The following is a 19,256-nucleotide window of genomic DNA, read 5'->3' as shown; positions in this document are numbered from 1 at the left end:
TTTAGGATGAACTGCCGTATTCACCAGCACACAAGACTAGAAATAAAAATAATTTCCATATGAACTATACATTCTTCTCTTGGATCCAGAAGGAAATTCTATATTCTAGCACAAAAGTCATTAAGAAGCTGCTACATGAAATTAAACGGGAAGTGGGAAATCACCAGTCATTCAAAACTAAAGTAAAAGAGTATTTTTATATCATTCCTTTTGTAATGTATCAGACTATTTGGACTCAGGGATGTAAATTCTGATTAAAAGTAATGTTAGTGTTTAACAGTGATTGTGTTTTATGTAAAATTAGATAAATGCTTAGTTTGAAGTAATTCATATGTTAATTAAGTAATCTGCAAGAAAGACATATAATTATCAAAGTGAGTAGATTAGCACTATTTGTGATTGGTTTTTAGCATACTTTAAAGTATACACATAAATCTAGGTATAGAAAGGTGACTGAAACATGAAATTGATACAAGTGACCTTTTTGGGGAAATTTAAGTGTATATCAAATGGACAGGCAAATGGGTGCATTTGTCACAGTAGACAGAAACTCAGATCCACCAAGGTACAGATTGAAGCTGCATATGAGATTGTTTTGGCAAAACTCAGTATCAGAGGTGGGCATAAAATTATAATTTGATCTTTCTATCGCCCACCAGACTCATCTCCTGATGTAACCAAAAACTTTAGAGAAAACCTCAGTTCACTTGTATGAAAGTTTCCCAATAATACTGTAATCATTGGTAGAAACTTTAACCATCCAATAGTTAATTGGGGAAATCAGTTTTGTTAGTGGCAGGCGTGATAAGACATCATGCGAAACTTTACTAAATACCTTCTCTGAAAACTACCTAGAACAGTTATGAACCCCACTCACGTGGAGCTACATTAGATCTAATGGCAACAGAAAGATATAATCTCTTTGAGGACACCCACAATGAAAATGATATCAGTGATATGATGCAGTTCTGGCAGCAGAGTTTACCAGTGTCCAAAGGACTAGATTAGATTAAATTAAATTTACTTTCATTCCAATTGATCCGTAGTGAGGAGGTCCTCCAGGACGTAGAACATGTACCGGTGTACAAAGGACTAGATTATATTAGATTAGATTTACTTTCATTCCAATTGATCCATAGTGAGGAGGCCTCCATGATGTAGAACATGTCAGAAAAATAACAATACATGACAAATACTTACAACTGAAACAAATAAGCTAATTTACCTTCCACAGGTCCCAAGTGGAATGATACAGATAGCAGTACTGTAGGTGCAACCATAATTGAAGGGTATCTGTTGAGACACCAGACAAACATGTGGTTCCTGAAGAGGGACAGCAGCCTTTTCAGCAGTTGCAGGGGCAATAGTCTGGATGGTTGACTGATCTGGCCTTGTAACATTAACCAAAACAGGTTTGCTATGCTGTTATTGCAAACAGCTCAAAGTAAGGGAAACTACAGCCATAATTTTTCCCAAGGGCATGCAGCTTTACTGTATGTTAAATGATGATGGCATCTTCTTGAGTAAAATATTCCAGAGGTAAAATAGTCGCTCATTCGGACCTCTGGGTGGTGATTACTCAGGAGGACATCATTATGAAGACAAAACTACTGAACATTGTCCTTGACATCCATTTGTTGTAGAATCTTAGAACAAATTCTGAGGTCAGATGTCATGAGATATCTTGAACAAAATGATGCCCTTCATACCTGCCAGCATAGATTACAAAAACAGAGATCTTGTGACACACAATGCATATTTTTCTCATTACAACCTGAATACCATGGACCAAGACAAACAAGTAGATGCTATATTTCTCAGTTTCCAACTTGTTATTGAAAGTGTGGTCATATGAGGAAGTAAATGAACAGAGCACCTGTAAAAATATTAGCTGCAATATTTACTTATTAAAATGTCTGACAACCATAATAATTCTTCCTGCCCAAAAACAAATCTACTGCCAAAGAACACACTTACATTTGCAATTTGAGACTAAGATTTGAGGTAGGGCACTGGCAGTCTACTGTCTCAAGCCCCAAAAGATGGTTGTTAGAATTGCTAAGAACTATTTGATTAAGTGTAATTTACAAACTGTGTACTATTTGTATGTTTTTAGGATAAATATGTTTATAAAAGAGAATGTATCACATAAAAAATGAATAGTATCATTAAATATCACAATACATGAACAAGATATGATTATCATAATATATCTGAGTTATGAAAAAGCTAGAAATCACAGCCCATTTGTTTCTGTAAGACATTTCTTTAACAGGTGGCCTAATGATAGAAAGCAAGACCAGAGAAGTATTTAAGGACAAATTGAAATAGTTATTAATTGACAGGTTTTTATAATTTCTCCAAGATTTCTAAATTTCATTTCTAAAGTACTAATTTTGCATTTTATTCAGTTACAGTACATTAGTGGTAGTAAATATTTATTTAATGGTATGTAATGTGGTATTTTTTACATTTAAGTAACATAAATATACAAAAAAGATGATAAAGTGCAAGATTGTACATGTTATTATGGGAAAATGAAGATTATTATCATCATTTTAAAAATGAGTCAAACACATGGAAAAAGACATACTGAGCAAAAGTGATGCAGTTTTAAATTGCTTATCAGTTACATATATCAAAAAGCTACAATATACTATTTGCATGAACTCTACTCTATAATAAGCAGTTCTATTGCCTAATTTTACTGTCTTGTACATTACACTTACCTCATATGCTTCCTTATGAAGAGGACCAATTGTAGCCTGAGAGAGAGCATGAAGAACACGTGGAGTGCAGTTTGCAGGGCCAGCACTCATCATATACTTGTATGGGATAATCAGTGGTTTGCGGAGCCTGTCTGGGGGTGGTATTGTGCACTCCATGGTGGGAAGGAGTGGATCGCTGTGTGCTGGCAACAGAACTGACTGCTCTACACAACAGCTGAGCAGCTACTGCCCAGTTGCAGAAATAGTGCCTGCTGATAGGGCAACAGCAGATTTGTCCTTCAGATAAGACCCATTCTTTTCTGCCTTGCATTTAAGAGGATTAAGATAAGGAAAATGTGAAATTTAATGCTGACAAATGGTTGATGAGCTCTACATTATCATGGTACATGCACACTCTGTACTCAGTTTTTGTTAAGTACCATCTGAACACAAAAACAGATTGTATTTAAAGATCATACTATAAGGAACTAACTTCAATTTCCATTATCTTCAATTCATTTTCAGCAACAATTTGTGACACTGGTAGAAATTTACCTCTAGTATAACTAGAAAACAAGTGTACATAATAGTAAAATGAAAACAACATCGGAAGAAAACAAATTAATTCACGTGACTACTATAAAATCTGCACAAGGAAAGCATGGCTATCAACCTACATTTGTACTCACATTAGCAGCACTGTAACATGATAGGTTTTCCTTAGAAAATGATGGAAGGCTCCCTAAAAATAGCCATATTTTATATTTAATCAATAATTTTCAACTGTTTTCTGCATTTTCCCAAAGTAAAATAAAATTATACAGTTAAGAATACTTGGACTTCCTTGACATTTCAGTTACACAAAGCTGATTTTTAAAAGATAACATCCAGCCCATATCTTGCAAATTATATTTCTAGAAACCTACAAAAAATTGTTTTCAGTAGGAACAACTTCCAGTAGAAACACTTCAAATACAGAACTGCTCTAAATGTCAGAACAGTATTGTCTTTCTTCAGAGAGGTAAAAGGCATTGTTTGGTGTAGGTTGCAATGGGATGAGAGGTCATGTGATTCAGGGGAGGTTATGTGGAGGCAGAGAGGCAAGAATGAATGAAAAAGTATCTGTAAGAATAAGGAGATAAAAGCACTGTGTCAGCTTCAGTTTGTAGGTGATAGAACAGGCAGAATTAAAAGTAAAGCAGTGTTAAAGAGGAAGGGCAAATAAAACGTGGAAATAAATAATGTAATTAAGGAATAGAAAGAGACGTGAAAGAGAAACATAAAAAAGGTAGAAAGAAAGGTATATAAACAAGTAATTGTAATCATTTCAACAGGCACCATATATAAAAGTTAGGTGGGATAACTGCTAACAGAAACTGGGAAAGGAGGAGGGACAGTGCAGAATGAGAGGATATGTTGGAGGAAAAGTTCACATCTCAATGGTTTGGGGACACTAGTGCTTCAAATATAAAGGGAGATAAAAGTCTAATAATTGTGAGGGGTAGCATCATTGTAGTAGAGGAATGAACAGAAAGCAAAGTTATAGAAGAATATTGGCTCAGTGACAGGAATGACAGAGTAATAAGATCCCTTGAGTTCTGTAATAAATTTTAGTTACAATATAAAATATCGTGTTCATGAGAGGAAGCAGTGTAACTGAAAAAGGCCAAGTGGTACTGCAAGAAACCAGCTGGCTTACTCCATGGTAAGGCAGAGATTAAAAAACCAGATTCTCAGTTGTTAGGCTTATCAAGAGCATATAACAATTTAGTAATGACGAAGAGTAGGGTGAAGTTTAAGAGAATCATCTGAATAATCAATATATGATGAAGTGGGATATTGCCATACTTACATGTTTGTGGCTAGAAACTCCCATTGGGTAGATCAGTGTCCTGATGCAAGTGCTTTTAGTTGATGCCACTTTGGCAGCTTGTGTGTTGAACTAAAGTACGAAGTAATGATGTGTGCATAAAGTTCTGACACTGTGCTTATCACAATGTTGAATATCACACTAAGTAGTTGAGCTTAGGAAAAATACTTCAACTGATCAGAGAAAGGAGGAATTACACAAATACTCAGGAACAGAAACTAATACAGCAATATACATCACTTAGGAAGAAAAAGCAATTGGAAGAGTGAGGCTGTCAAAGCAAAATGAGTGCTAAAAACATGTTAAATTGACAAGGAAATGGTAGTCAGAAGAACAAATCCTGGATATAGAAAAGCCAAATTAACTTCTCGAGATTCCTGAGGGTATTTCTGTTCCGTCATTACAACTACAGCTTTTGGAGAATATAAAGGCAAATGTGCCAACGATGAGAGTGCAAAAGTGATTTCCATCTTAAACAAAAAGGAGTTTGAAGATAAGTGGAAAAAGTACCTACAGTGAGAAGGAGACATACATAATCTAATGGCACAGTAGAAGATGAAATGAGAGTCTATTTGGAGTATGTACAGGAGTAGAGTCAGAGAATGAAAGAGCCTGGAAGACTTACAGTCAAATAATACAGGATACATAAATAGCATACTTCCAGAATTTCAGTAATCATTGTGGAAAGTGGCAGCCAAATGTTTAAATTTAATATGTAGGATCTATAGGTCTGGAGAAATGCCATATGACTTATAGAAAATCCAAAGATAACAATGGCAGAGAAATTTGAGAATCATCATACACAGATCTTCACAGCTCATGCTTTCAAATTGCTGACAAAAAAATTGTACAGACGAATGGAAAATTAAATTGAGGACAATTAAATTAGCTTTGGGAAATGTAAGGGCATCAGAGAGGCAGTTCTCATATTATACTTGATATACTTTATAATGGGGGCAAGATCTGAGAAAAATATAGACACTTTTGTAGAACATATTGTCCTAGACAAAGCTTATGACAATATCAAGTGGTGAAAGATGTTTGAAATAACCAGAAAATACCTAGGGGCACACACTACAGCAAAGGGCATGTAATATGCAATGTGTATGAGAGCCAAGAAGGAATAATGAACATGGAAATATGTGCTTGAATTACAAAGGGCATAAGGCAGAGCATTACCAAGATGATCCTGAGCCACTATGATAAATGTCAAAGCTGCTCCTCCACCATAAAATGACCATTTTGCAATTATTTTTTAGCAGATATAGCAAATATTATTATTAAGTTAAAGAGAAATGAAGTGTTATTAAATATAATACTTAAAGAAACAATGTTGATGAAAAATATTGCACACATCGTATTAAACATAGCATTGTATTAAATAAATTACAAACTGGCCAAATTTCCTAGAGAAAGTGAAATTAAAACAAAATTTATATACTGTTATTTATGGAAACTATTATATAAATAAGATACAAAAAAAGATTATAATGCAATCCTCATAAATTATTAATACTGCAAAAATCATTAATTAGGAATAAAACTGCTTTAACTATGAGGCATTGTATTTTTATTACAATTTTACTTTTATTCCCTTGTTCTGAGTGAATCAAACTCACTGATTATGTCACTGAAGTCCAAAATCAAGCTTAACAGCTTGAGAAATGCAGCCAATGACTACTAGCAGACCATAGATTTACATAAGGATTCAACATAGATGAACAGAACAGAGCTGTCTAGAGGCACAATAAGTATCAACTCCTTTAATATTATTAATCAGGCATTCAAGGTTATTCTTAAACTATTTTTAATTTACAAGGCAAATCATATCAGTCAAATCGTAAGCAGCAAATGTAGTGGTTGGAGGGGCAAGCAAATCACGTATCCCACCCAAACTTTTTGTTTGCTCCCTCCACCACCATGTCTTCTTCCAGTCCTTAGTCAACAAAAAATAAGATGCATTTAGAGAAATAGAATTTTTGCCTCAGAACCCAATCATATACTTTCGAGATACTACAATATAGTAGCACAGTAGTAGGAAGAACACACTTGCTGAAAATGAGCAAGCTCTGTAGTTCTCAGCTCTGTGAACAAAGCACAAACTATGTTAGTGATAGATATCTATTTGGTAGCAATCATTTCTAGATGATAATACTACAGTGTGACAACATCATGTGCTTTTGAACATGGACCAAGATGAAAATACAAACACTTAGGGTTTTTTTCTGGAATGAAAAGAAATTTTGAGAAGTGGGATTAAAATTCAGGGTGAAAGAATATCAATGACAAGAGTCACTGATGACATTCCTGGCCTCTATTAAAATGAGGAAGAAACACAGGTCCCACAAAATGGGATGGATAGTCAGTTGAGATTAGAGTGGGAATGAGAGTCAACCAAAGAAAGGTCAAAGTATTAAGAAGTATCAAAAATGAATCAGTGATAAATGTGAAATTGTGGCCACATAGTAGAGCAAGTAAAGAAATTGTGTTACCTTGGATGCATAATGATACATGACAGAAGAAGCAAGGAGAATGTAAGAAGCACATTAGCATGTATGTTTTGAAGTGAATTGTGGACTGTGGCAAAAATGTAAAAAAAAAAAAAAAAGAATCACATCATTGAAATGTAGTATTGCAGAAGAACTCTGAAAATTAAGTGGGCAGGTAAATTAAGAAGTGAGGAGGTTGGCTGGAGGATTGGCAAGGAAAGGAATGTATTGAAAATCCAAATTAGTAGAAGGGATAGGAAGGTAGTACATGTTTTGAAACATCAAACTTCCTTGATACTAGAGGATGTTGTAGATGGCAAAACTCTAATGTGGTTTTACTCTGAGATCAAACCAGTTGATATAAGTAATATATGGCAGACAATTGAAATGGGCTCTGTGGTATAGCAGGCACTGAGATCAACTCAGTCGTGCTGTAGAGCATGCTTAGCAGCAGTATACTGCACATAACCAATCAATCAATCTCTTTATTCATCTGTTAACAATATACGTTGTATGGATGTAGTCAAGTAGATTATAGATTCTTATATTTAATTTGTTTCAAAAACTTGGATAATAAATACAAATATTTTATATTAATACACATAAATAATATTACTTTTTCATATTTAGATATTCTTCAATGTTATAAAAACTGTGTTAGTAAAAATTGTTTAAGATCTACCTCAAATTTATGAAATTCTTTAATTTTCTTTATTGTAGAAGGCAATGCACTAAAAAGTATTTTGGGCTGTTAGTTTACACTTTTTTTGCCAGAGTGTTCCTTTGTGGGTGTCTCTGTGAAAATCATCCCTGTTCCTTGTTTCACGGTTATGAAGCTGATTATTTAACGTCGAAAATTCCTAGTGAGTTTTCAGAAAGCATACACATTCATAGATGTATAAACTAGGAAGAGTCATTATTTTAAATTCTTTAAATATTTCCCTGCATGACACTATGCAGGGAACCCCTTTCATCATTCTAATAGCCCTTTTTTTGGAAGACTGAAAGTTTGTTTTGCCATACCTGTATTTCGCCAGAAGATCATACCACATCTAAGCAAACTGTTCATGTAAGCATAATAGGCACACAGCAATAATTCAATGTTGCAACATTCCTGAAGCATTCTTAGCACATAGCCACATTTACTTAATTTTTTACTCAAAACTTCTAGATGCTTTTCCCATCTCAAGTGCGCATCCACCCATATACAGAGGAATTTTGTGTATGGAGCTTGTGCAATGACATAGTTCTCTAACTCTGCTTTTACTCTTCTTCTAGCTTTACTTTTAATATTACTGAAATTCATCAATGCCGTTTTATCCTTATTTATGATCAAAACATTATCACTAAACCATTTTACTGTCTAATTTATTGTCCTAGAGACACACTGCTGTAGATTATCCTCAGTGTATCCTTTTATAAAAATGCTAGTGTCATCAGCAAACATCACTGTACTGTTTCTGCAACTGTTTAGATGGGTTGGCAAATTGTTTATGTACACCAAGAACAGCAGAGGGCCTCACACAGAACCCTGGAGCAATCCATAGCTAGTGTTTTTTTTTTTTTTTTTTTTTGTTTTTTTTTTTTTTTAATCTGAAAGATGCGCTTTGCCTTCATGACATATTTGTACTTTCTGTTGTCTGTCAGAGAGATAAGACTTGAACTATTTGACCCCAATGCAGTAAGTTCTTCAGTGGCTGAGGGTCAAATGGAAGTATGATGTTAGTATACAAAGGAACTACATCAAGAGTGACAAGTAAGGTTTCAGTTTCAAGAGGGGTGAGATCGGATTGAGACACACAAGCAAGTGCATGGTATGTTTTAGCTAAGATGAGAGTCTGTCTACCAGAGCTGAGCTGTTTGGTTGGAACTCTGATTCAGTGAAACAGTCAGGATGTGTATTTTGGGTAGTATTGAAGAGACACAAGCTGATCTGGGCTTAATGTCATAAAGCGCATCACTTTCAGTAGTGCACTGACCCAGACAATGACCAAAACCAGAAGGCTTGTAAGGTACATGACTTTAGCAGCCAAAACACAACACACCAACTCGGGCATGTATAAATACTGGCTGTCTGGCCAAACTGGTCATTAATTAAATCAGTAGTCATCACCATAATGATGGCTTCCACTGTGAGAGCACTGCTCCTCTGTCATCACCTGACAGGACAGCCTACTAAGTGTTCCTGCTTCTACCTGATGGACCAAGGATTGAACTGAGGCTTTCCAGCCACCAGTCCATTGAGGTATCCACCATCATAGCTGCCGCCAGCCAGATGCAGGTCTAGGTTTTGTGTCCAGTCAGCTGACCATCAGCAAGCCTCACTCACAGCAAAATTCAGTCACCCAATGCCACCCTACAGGTGCACCAGCATCACTGAACTGGTTATCTTTCAAACAGCATAATGATACGAGTCACCTGCAGCAGCCTGTGATGCAGCAGAGCACCACAGGGAATGCTTAGAACACAACAATGCTCCACACACAGACCACCCTAACCATAGCAACTTCTGAGAACACTCATTGCTGAGGGCCCCACGATCAACACCTGGCGATGCCATGGAACACAGACCCTGTGGATTGACACCAGGATGAGTGCACATCCCTGTAGTTGCACTAAGATTTTTGAAAGAATAAAGAGTTTAGATCCACACTGTCTGTCTTGCTGCTGCCACCTCACATATCCGATAGTTCAAATGGCTCTGGGCACTATGGGACTTAACTTCTAAGGTCATCAGTCCCCTAGAACTTATAAATACTTAAACCTAACCAACCTAAGGACATCACACACATCCATGCCTGAGGCAGGATTCGAACCTGCGACTGTAGCGGTCATGAGTTTCCAGACTGTAGCGCCTAGAACCACTAGGCCACTCCGGCCAGCACTCATCCGACAGTCTTTGGTAGCTGCCACCAAGCCGTCAAACCCAGATATTAGTTCTGCATGGTATCCTGATACCTCAAAGAAGGCTGTCCCACTCCCCACTCCCTCCCCCTCCCCTGCCTCCCCTCCCATGCCAAAGCCATCACTTCTCACCAACCTAATATATTTTGGTATCAGAAGATGGATTGGCAAAGGTATTACAGTTTTGGCAATGCAGATAACTAGCAGCATGAGTATTTTATAGCCACTGATGGCTGTTCCTTGCATTTGTCCTCTTCCTACCGTCCTGTTCATCATTATGTCAGATATAGACTCGGTTATGGTACATGGGAAGTACCCAAGAGATCAACCAATAACATCATTTGTGAATACACACTGTAAATAAATTGTGAATACACCAGACCTTGTGGCCCCATGCAAAGAATCGCACAATGGGGTACGCTGGATATGCTGGAATAAATGGCATTACACCATACAGAGTAGAAGAGAGCTTGCTTGAAACAAAGAAGGCCTTGCATACCAGGAAAGTTAGGCTAATGCAGGTACTAGGTGACTGTAAGCGTAGTTCTTTTCTAAATAGTGTTGATATGTGAATTATGAATTTAATGGTTCTCCAGCGATCTACGCTAGTAGATATGTGGTTTAACGTCCATAGAGTGCCTGATATGTGGTTTAACGTCCATAGAGTGCCTAAGTCGCTTGTGAAGCTTGTTTCATACTTCCGATTTCTGTGCCGCACCCCTTCCCCTTGCCTTCACTTTCCAGTGACATACTTATAAATTGTGGTACAATTCTGACAAAGTAAAACATCGATCAGTTTCGCAGACAAGATCTTGTGGCTTAGTAAATACGTCAGTGGTATTGCGGAGCTTATGAAGCTGGATACTCTGGATGGCTCTCTCGGAGATGAGAGGAAAAGTTTGGGTATCAGTGACAGTTTTTCGATCATTACAACCATAAACGTGGCTATAGTGACTTTCTCACGGATTTATTTTTGTAAATAGTTCATGAGCTGTTCTTTCTGGGCACGGTTTCTTATTTCTACGACCTAGTGATAAGATAGTGATAAGGCATAATAGGTCGTTAGGGTAGCGTGTCATGTGAAGATGAGGTAATTGGAACGAAGAAGATGAGTGAACTCTTTTAATGTTGAGCTTAGAATCAAAGAGGAAAAATGTGGCTGAGAAGGATTTAATGTTAGTGGAAGTACTATCGTAGGATGCCTCCTGGATACTCACAATCCTGTTCCTGTTAGACGTTATGATGCAACTGCCAACACAGACTGAAAGGGAATTGTGGACTCCTCAGTGATGCAGAGAGTGGTGCATGAAGCAGCGATTGAACCATGTAAGGAATCTTAAACATTGGTAGTGCAAGCTTGTTAACATATCCCTGCTAGTTGTTCACATAACTAGTGCTTGTGACTGGAACTACACAGACCAGTCACATTAATGTGACTTCTTGTCAAAAGCATGAATAACCATATTTTGCATTAAGGATGTGTCGGAAGAGAGTCGATAAGGTACTGGAAGGTATAGGCAGGGATCTGGAGCCATGCTGGCTCAAGTTCTGTGGCCAGTTCCGCTAAATTTCTTGATTGAGGATGCATGGCGTGAACAGCCAGATCGAAGTGGTCTTCCAGACTCTCGACTGGGCTTAAATCCGGAGAGTCTGACGGTTGTGTGCTATCGTAAACTCATCCTGGTGTCTTCAGACAACGAATGTACGCTGTGAGCTGTGTAACATGTATTGTTCTACTGGTAGATGTCTTCATGCGAGGATAAAACAGACTGCATGTAGGGGTGGATATAGTCTGCAAGGGTAGATCTACACTTGTGTTGATCCACTGTGTCTTCAAGAACGACAGTTTCACCCGGGGAATGCCATGAATACATTCCCCAGTCCATAACACTCTCTCCTCCATCCTGGATCCTTACGACAGTTGTTGCAGTTCTGCACATGCCAATGCCCATCAGTCTGATGGAGCATAAAACGTGAATCAACTGAAAAGGCCACCTGTCGCCACTGGCATGTAAATTCTAGTCTTCGTCGTTGATGAACAAAGTCAACATGGTTGCATGAAACAGGCACCTGCATATGCAGCAACTTTTGCTGACCCATTGAAGAGACGCTGTTGGTAGCGCTTGTTTGATCTGGATGGTCAGTTGCTCAAAATCTGTACGTCTGTTCTTACCAAACACATTTCCACAGCTGTCATTCACCCCTGTTTCCTAGGGCGCATGGTGCACCACAGTGCCTTAGCACCGGTTTTGGATAATGTCATTTTTCCACTTATAGTATACTTAAACCATAGTGGCACATGAACAGTTTACAAACTTAGCCTTCCAGAAATGCTTCCATCCTTGTCCCAAAAGCCAATGATCATGCTCTTTTGGACATCAGGTAAATTGCTCCATTTCTGCATTTGACAGTGACTGCACTGTTTTCCATGTTTCCCCAACACACCCTTCACCGCTAGTGTTGCTACCTTCCATCTATGAGAAGTTATTGGACTTTGACGTCGAGCCATATACATGAGCTGTGGAGAGATTTGAAATATGTCTTGGTCAGCTGTTAAAATGTTCCAGAAGGACTCATAGATGTTGTGAGCCAAAGATAACCAGACATTAAGTAATGGTCAGAATTTGGTGGGCCAAATTCTTCAAAGACGGGAAGAGTGTAGAGATACAGACATAAGTAGATGGGCTCAATGCCGTGAATCAGGAGACTTTGTGCCAACATGTTGACCCGCAGTTGCTCCAAAACTTTCAGGTGATGCCTGCTCAGATGAAAACCAAACCAAGAATCACTTTGTGATGTGGTTTACATGACTTTAGCAGCCACAACACAACAGACCCACTCTGGCAAATAGGCAAATATAAACACTGTCGTTCCAGCCAGGCTGGTCATTAATTAAATGAACGAGTCATTGAGTTGTGAAGTCATAATGATGGGCTCCGCCACAAGATTGCGGTTGCTCTGCTTTCATCCTACAGGACCTCCTACCAAGGGAGTCCAGCTGCCATTTGATGCTCTGGATGCCCCTGTCACTTCACATCAGGTCGACTGCCAACAAGTAAGTCTCTCTTGCACTTGAGCCAGTTCATGCCACTCCGCCCCATGATTGAGACAGCATCAAATGGTTCAAATCACTTTGAGCAATATGTGACTTAACTGCTGAGGTCATCAGTCGCCTAGAACTTATAACTAATTAAACCTAACTAACCTAAGGACACACGAACATCCATGTCCGAGGCAGGATTCGAACCTGCGACCGTAGAGTTCACGCGGTTCCAGACTGAAGCGCCTAGAACCTCTCGGCAACACCGGCTGGGACAGCATCACTGGTCACCTTGTTAGCAGCAGAACAACACCATTCACCTGCAGCTGCCGCTGACATAGCACAGCAGCACCAGGTGTATCTTAGCACACAAGCTCACTCTGCATTCAGGCTGCACTGAACATAGTAGCTACCGACAACATTCATTTCCAAGGGCAGAGAGATTATACCTGGCCACATCACAGAACATAGATACTGTGGACAGATGTCAGGCTGTGCCAGCAGATGAGGGCATCTACCTTTAGTTTAGCTTGTTGAAGGAATACAGGATTAAGATGTGTACCATTTGTCTTGCTGCAGTCACATCAATCCTCTGATGGTCTCCTTCAGCCAACCCATCAAAGCAACAGCAATCAGGTGGGAGAGATGCATGCCATCCTGGTAATCTGAAGAGTAGGGTTGTTCAAACCACCCTCTCTCCCTCCATCATGGTCATTGTTCACCACAGTATGTAGAGGGTGCACAGATAATAAGTGGCAAGGAGTTCCATGAACATAGATTTGTGACCTTGTGAGTAGTGTGGTCTGATTGAAAGGCAGATGGTGAAGAGAAGAGTTTCGTGTGCTTTCTGAGAAGCAGAAAGGCCCCTCTGATACAAACTGCCTTAGGTCAAGTACAGCAGTAGTGCAACCTTTGTCCCCATGCAAAATAAAGATAGGGCAATATGCCTTCAGACAGCAGAGATGGCTTGGGACTCAGTTGTTGCAGGTTTCTGAGATATATTTTAGAAAGATTTGGGAAAAACTGGTGGAATTGAGGAATTCCTGAAATGATTGGAGATGAATTGATTGGGAAAGGAATGGCAGATGTCATTCGTATTTGGATCAGAACTGTTCCAGTCACTCTAATGAAGTGAAATTTCTAGCTACAGTTACAGGTGAATGAGAAGAAACCATACTTATGTCAGCATGACTAAATGGGAAGTGTTGAATTCCTGAATGCCTGGAGGGGAAGTGTTTGAGGAAGAGGAGGAGGATCCCTTCCATATTTGGGTCAGAACTGTTCCAGTCCCTCTATTGAAGTGGAATTCATCTGGGACTACAGACGACGAGAAGATATCGTACTTACAAGGGAACCTCCCCATCGCGCCCCCCTCAGATTTAGTTATGAGTTGGCACAGTGGATAGGCCTTGAAAAACTGAACACAGATCAATCGAGAAAACTGGAAGGAGTTGTGTGAAACTATGAAAAAAATTAGTAAAATATACAAACAGAGTAGTCCATGCGAAGATAGGCAACAACAAGGACACTGGGAGGCAAGGAGCGATGTGGTCCCGTGGTAAGCGAGAGCAGTTATGGAACAAGAGGTCCTAGGTTCAAGTCTTGCCTCTAGTGAAAAGCTTATTTTTTTATTTTCAGTTTATGTGACAAACCCTTATGTTTTCATCACTTTTTTGGGAGTGATTACCACATCCACAAGAAAAACTAAATCGGGCAAGGTAGAAGCATCTTTTTACCCATTCGCTAAGTGTACAAGTTAGGTGGGCCGACTACATATTCCTGTCATGTGACGCACATGACGTCACCAGTGTCGTATAGAATATATCAGACGAGTTTTCCTATGGAGGAATCGGTTGACCTACGACCTTGCGATCAAATGTTTTCGGTTCCCATTGAAAAGGCACGTCCTTTCGTCTACTAATCGCACGGTTTTGCTGTGCGGTCGCAAAACACAGACACTAAACTTATTACAGTGAACAGAGACGTCAGTGAACGAACGGACAGATCATAACTTTGCGAAAATAAAGAAAGTGAAATTTTCAGTCGAGGGAGGACTTGAACCGAGGACCTCCTCTACTCACGCTAACCACTGGACCACGACACACCTGAGCTCATATTCTCTTTCATGTTGCCAATGTTCACACGGACAACTCAGTTTGTATATTTTATTAATTTTTTTCATAGTTTCACACAACTCCTTCCAGTTTTCTCGATTGATCTGTGTTCAGTTTTTCAAGGCCTATCCACTGTGCCAACTCATAACTAAATCTGAGGGGGGCGCGATGGGGAGGTTCCCTTGTAAGTACGATATCTTCTCGTCGTCTGTAGTCCCAGATGAATTCCACTTCAATAGAGGGACTGGAACAGTTCTGACCCAAATATGGAAGGGATCCTCCTCCTCTTCCTCAAACACTTCCCCTCCAGGCATTCAGGAATTCAACACTTCCCATTTAGTCATGCTGACATAAGTATGGTTTCTTCTCATTCACCTGTAACTGTAGCTAGAAATTTCACTTCATTAGAGTGACTGGAACAGTTCTGATCCAAATACGAATGACATCTGCCTTTCCTTTCCCAATCAATTCATCTCCAATCATTTCAGGAATTCCTCAATTCCACCAGTTTTTCCCAAATCTTTCTAAAATATATCTCAGAAACCTGCAACAACTGAGTCCCAAGCCATCTCTGCTGTCTGAAGGCATATTGCCCTATCTTTATTTTGCATGGGGACAAAGGTTGCACTACTGCTGTACTTGACCTAAGGCAGTTTGTATCAGAGGGGCCTTTCTGCTTCTCAGAAAGCACACGAAACTCTTCTCTTCACCATCTGCCTTTCAATCAGACCACACTACAGGACAATGTGATGAAGTTTTAGTGTGAGACTGAAGGTTAGGGCTATACAATAAGGCAATGCCTTTGTAGGAGATAGATCAGGTGAGGGGTTTAGGACTAAATGTACATAATTATAGCTTGTGCCAAAGTGGGAGATGGGCTGAGGGTTTGATGGCAGGCAATACTCTTGCTGGCTGGGCAATAGAACCTTGACTCACAACTTCTGTTCTGTAAGTACCTGTCTCATACTATCCAAGCTTCAAACAGAAGCTTGCCTGATACTGCGATAATTCCAGGAGAAAGAAAAGTATTGTGTAGTTGTATTGAGAGTAACTCAGAGCTTCTAATAGGTCACACACCAGTAAAGAAAAGGGCGAAATAACAAATTTATTAGTTGATTAGAAAAAAATCGCTAACAGTATTCTATGTTTACACAGTGTCTACAAAATGTGACAGTTTATATGTGATGTATTACGACAGAGAAACGACCCTGCGACCATTGGAAATAGTGCCACAGGTTTCTCCAAGTCATAACACTATGTCATATTAACACATACAGGGTGTTACAAAAAGGTACGGCCAAACTTTCAGGAAACATTCCTCACACACAAATAAAGAAAAGATGTTATGTGGACATGTGTCCGGAAACGCTTAATTTCCATGTTAGAGCTAATTTTAATTTCGGCAGCATGTACACTTCCTCGATTCACCGCCATGATTTCATACGGGATACTCTACCTGTGCTGCCAGAACATATGCCTTTACAAGTACGACACAACATGTGGTTCATGCACGATGGAGCTCCTGCACATTTCAGTCGAAGTGTTCGTACGCTTCTCAACAACAGATTCGGTGACCGATGGATTGGTAGAGGCGGACCAATTCCATGGCCTCCACGCTCTCCTGACCTCAATCCTCTTGCCTTTCTTTTATGGGGGCATTTGAAAGCTCTTGTCTACGCAACCCCGGTACCAAATGTAGAGACTCTTCGTGCTAGTATTGTGGACGGCTATGATACAATACGCCATTCTCCAGGGCTGCATCAGCGCATCAAGGATTCCATGCGACGGAGGGTGTATGTATGTATCCTCGCTAACGGAGGACATTTTGAACATTTCCTGTAACAAAGTGTTTGAAGTCACGCTGGTACGTTCTATTGCTGTGTGTTTCCATTCCATGATTAATGTGATTTGAAGAGAAGTAATAAAATGAGCTCTAACATGGAAAGTAAGTGTTTCCGGACACATGTCCACATAACATATTTTCTTTCTCCGTGTGTGAGGAATGTTTCCTGAAAGTTTGGCCGTACCTTTTTGTAACACCCTGTATAAATATAACTGATGTTGATGCGGACAGTGGAGGTTTACTAAGAGAGATTAATAAAGCTATGTATGAACTTATTTTATGAGTAAAAATAACTGGCTTCCTTAACAATGGCTGACTTTTCACATGCAACAAAAAATACAAAGCATATTACTACTGCAAAGAAGACAAAGATAAATAGCTGCGCTCACATAAATAAATTCTATGCACTAGTTGTCAGAATGTGAGCATAAACAAGAACTGCAAACACACGGAAATGCAGTTGTGCAAAATCTTTCCAAAACTCCCACTGTTTAAGTGATTGCATTTACCAGTTAACAACATTGAGCTTTGAACTCAAGTATACAAATTTTTCTTTGGTTAATTCTCTGGTCAACAAATCTGCAGGTTGTTCTTTGATACACACATAAACAACTTCATTTCTTTACACTGCACTTTTTCACGTAAGAAATGATAACGTACTTCTGTATGTTTGGTGCATTTGTGATATTCATGGTTTTTCGACAACTTGATTGCACTCCGGTTGTCGATTTGTAATGTAGTTGGTTCTGGACACAAATTATTTACAAAAGATTGGAGAAACTGGTCTCAAGGAAGATCAGCTTGGGTTTCAAAGAAATGTAGGAACATGTGAGACAATACTGACCCTACAAGCTACGTTAGATGGTAGACTGAAAAAAGGTAGACGATGTTTACAGCATCTGTAGATTTAAGGAACGCTTTTGACAATATTAACTGGAATACACACATTGAAATTCTGAAGGCAGCAGGGGTAAAGTACATGGAGCTAAAAGTTACGTACAGTTTGTACAGAAAGCAGATCAGTTATAAAAGTAGCCGGGCATGAAAGAGAATCAGTAAAGTAACTGTGTAGTGAGTGAGACATGGCTGTGGCCTCCGCCCCAAGTTACTGAATTTGTACATTTAGCAAGCAGCGAAGGAAACCAAGGAATAATTTGGAAAAGGAATTAAAGTTCAAGAAGAGGAAATGAAAACCTTGAGGTTTGAAGATGAGATTGTAGGGTAATTGTCAGAAACGGCAAAGGACTTGGAAGAGCAGCTGAACAGAGTGAGTGATATCGGAAATAGGTTATAAGATGAATATCAAAAAAGTAGAACGAACGTAATGGAATGCAGTCGAATTAAGTCAAGTGATAGTACTAGAACTAGGCTGGTAAATGAGCCACTCAAAGTTGGTAATCGATACTGTTTGAGAAAAAACTAGACGGTGGATGACGTAAAGGATATAAAATGCAGACTAGCTACAGCAAGAAAAATTTAATTCTTTACTAATCCAAGTCTTTTGATAAATTTACCTGCTTACTTGGTTATTATTCCTTATTGATTTACCTCCTTATTAACCTCCCCATTCCTACCAGTTTAGATGCGCGAAAAAGTGAAAAAAAACTGCAGATTCCTTGTTCACTACGCCAGTGGCGCTTCCGTTTATCAGCGCGTACCTTATGGGCACAAAGCGGCGGTCGAAGGAGTTTCTTTGCTCGATTTCTAGGAAAATACGCCTTTGTGCAGCCCATGTACTGAAAGTCATGCGCAACCCATTGTTAAAATTCTAATTCCAGCAACGTAACAAAAGTGACTGCAGTAGGGTATCGTAATCTACAGACTTAACGTCACATGTTGCCATATTGTGGTGTCACTAGTGTCTCTTATGTGATAACAGGAAGTACTTACAAAATGGCTGACATCGATGTTTCGTTTCGACGACGTGCTATTGAATTTATCGTTAAAGAGGAAAACTCTGATGGTTAAATTCACCTCATACCTCAGCGTACCAATGCAGATATCTAAGCAGATATCAGCAGTGTAAGGAGATTGGTGAAACATTTCAATGATGGGAAAACGAGTATCCAAGCTGAGCTTCGTAGCAATCGCCCGCTAACTGCCTCCACTGAACGCAACAAGGAAAGAGTTGGTGAACTCATTAGAGAAGACAGGCCTGTCACTGTGGATGAAATAACTGCTAAGCCTGCAGCAGGACACAGCACAGTGCAAGAAATGATTCAAAACTTAGGTGATCGAAACGTTTGTGCCAGTTGGGTCCGACGTTTATTGACCGATGACCACAAACT

The 19,256-nt window shown here is 39.2% G+C and overlaps 1 protein-coding gene across 1 annotated transcript in view; it reads right to left on the bottom strand.

Moving 5' to 3' along the window:
* LOC126355964 (alanine--glyoxylate aminotransferase-like) overlaps nucleotides 1-3,274 on the bottom strand; it is a 62,597-nt gene extending 59,323 nt beyond the window's left edge. Inside the window, exon 1 of the mRNA XM_050006570.1 lies at nucleotides 2,730-3,274. Coding sequence (XP_049862527.1) covers nucleotides 2,730-2,885 — 156 coding nt within the window. The 5' untranslated portion in view covers nucleotides 2,886-3,274. The remainder of the gene's footprint in view (nucleotides 1-2,729) is intronic.
* Nucleotides 3,275-19,256: the final 15,982 nt, after the last annotated feature.

Source organism: Schistocerca gregaria, chromosome 3 (assembly GCF_023897955.1).
Source record: "Schistocerca gregaria isolate iqSchGreg1 chromosome 3, iqSchGreg1.2, whole genome shotgun sequence".
Classification (NCBI taxonomy): Eukaryota; Metazoa; Arthropoda; class Insecta; order Orthoptera; family Acrididae; genus Schistocerca; species Schistocerca gregaria.
Note: the sequence above shows the minus strand (reverse complement) of the source record. Positions and strands in the feature narration are given on the sequence as shown.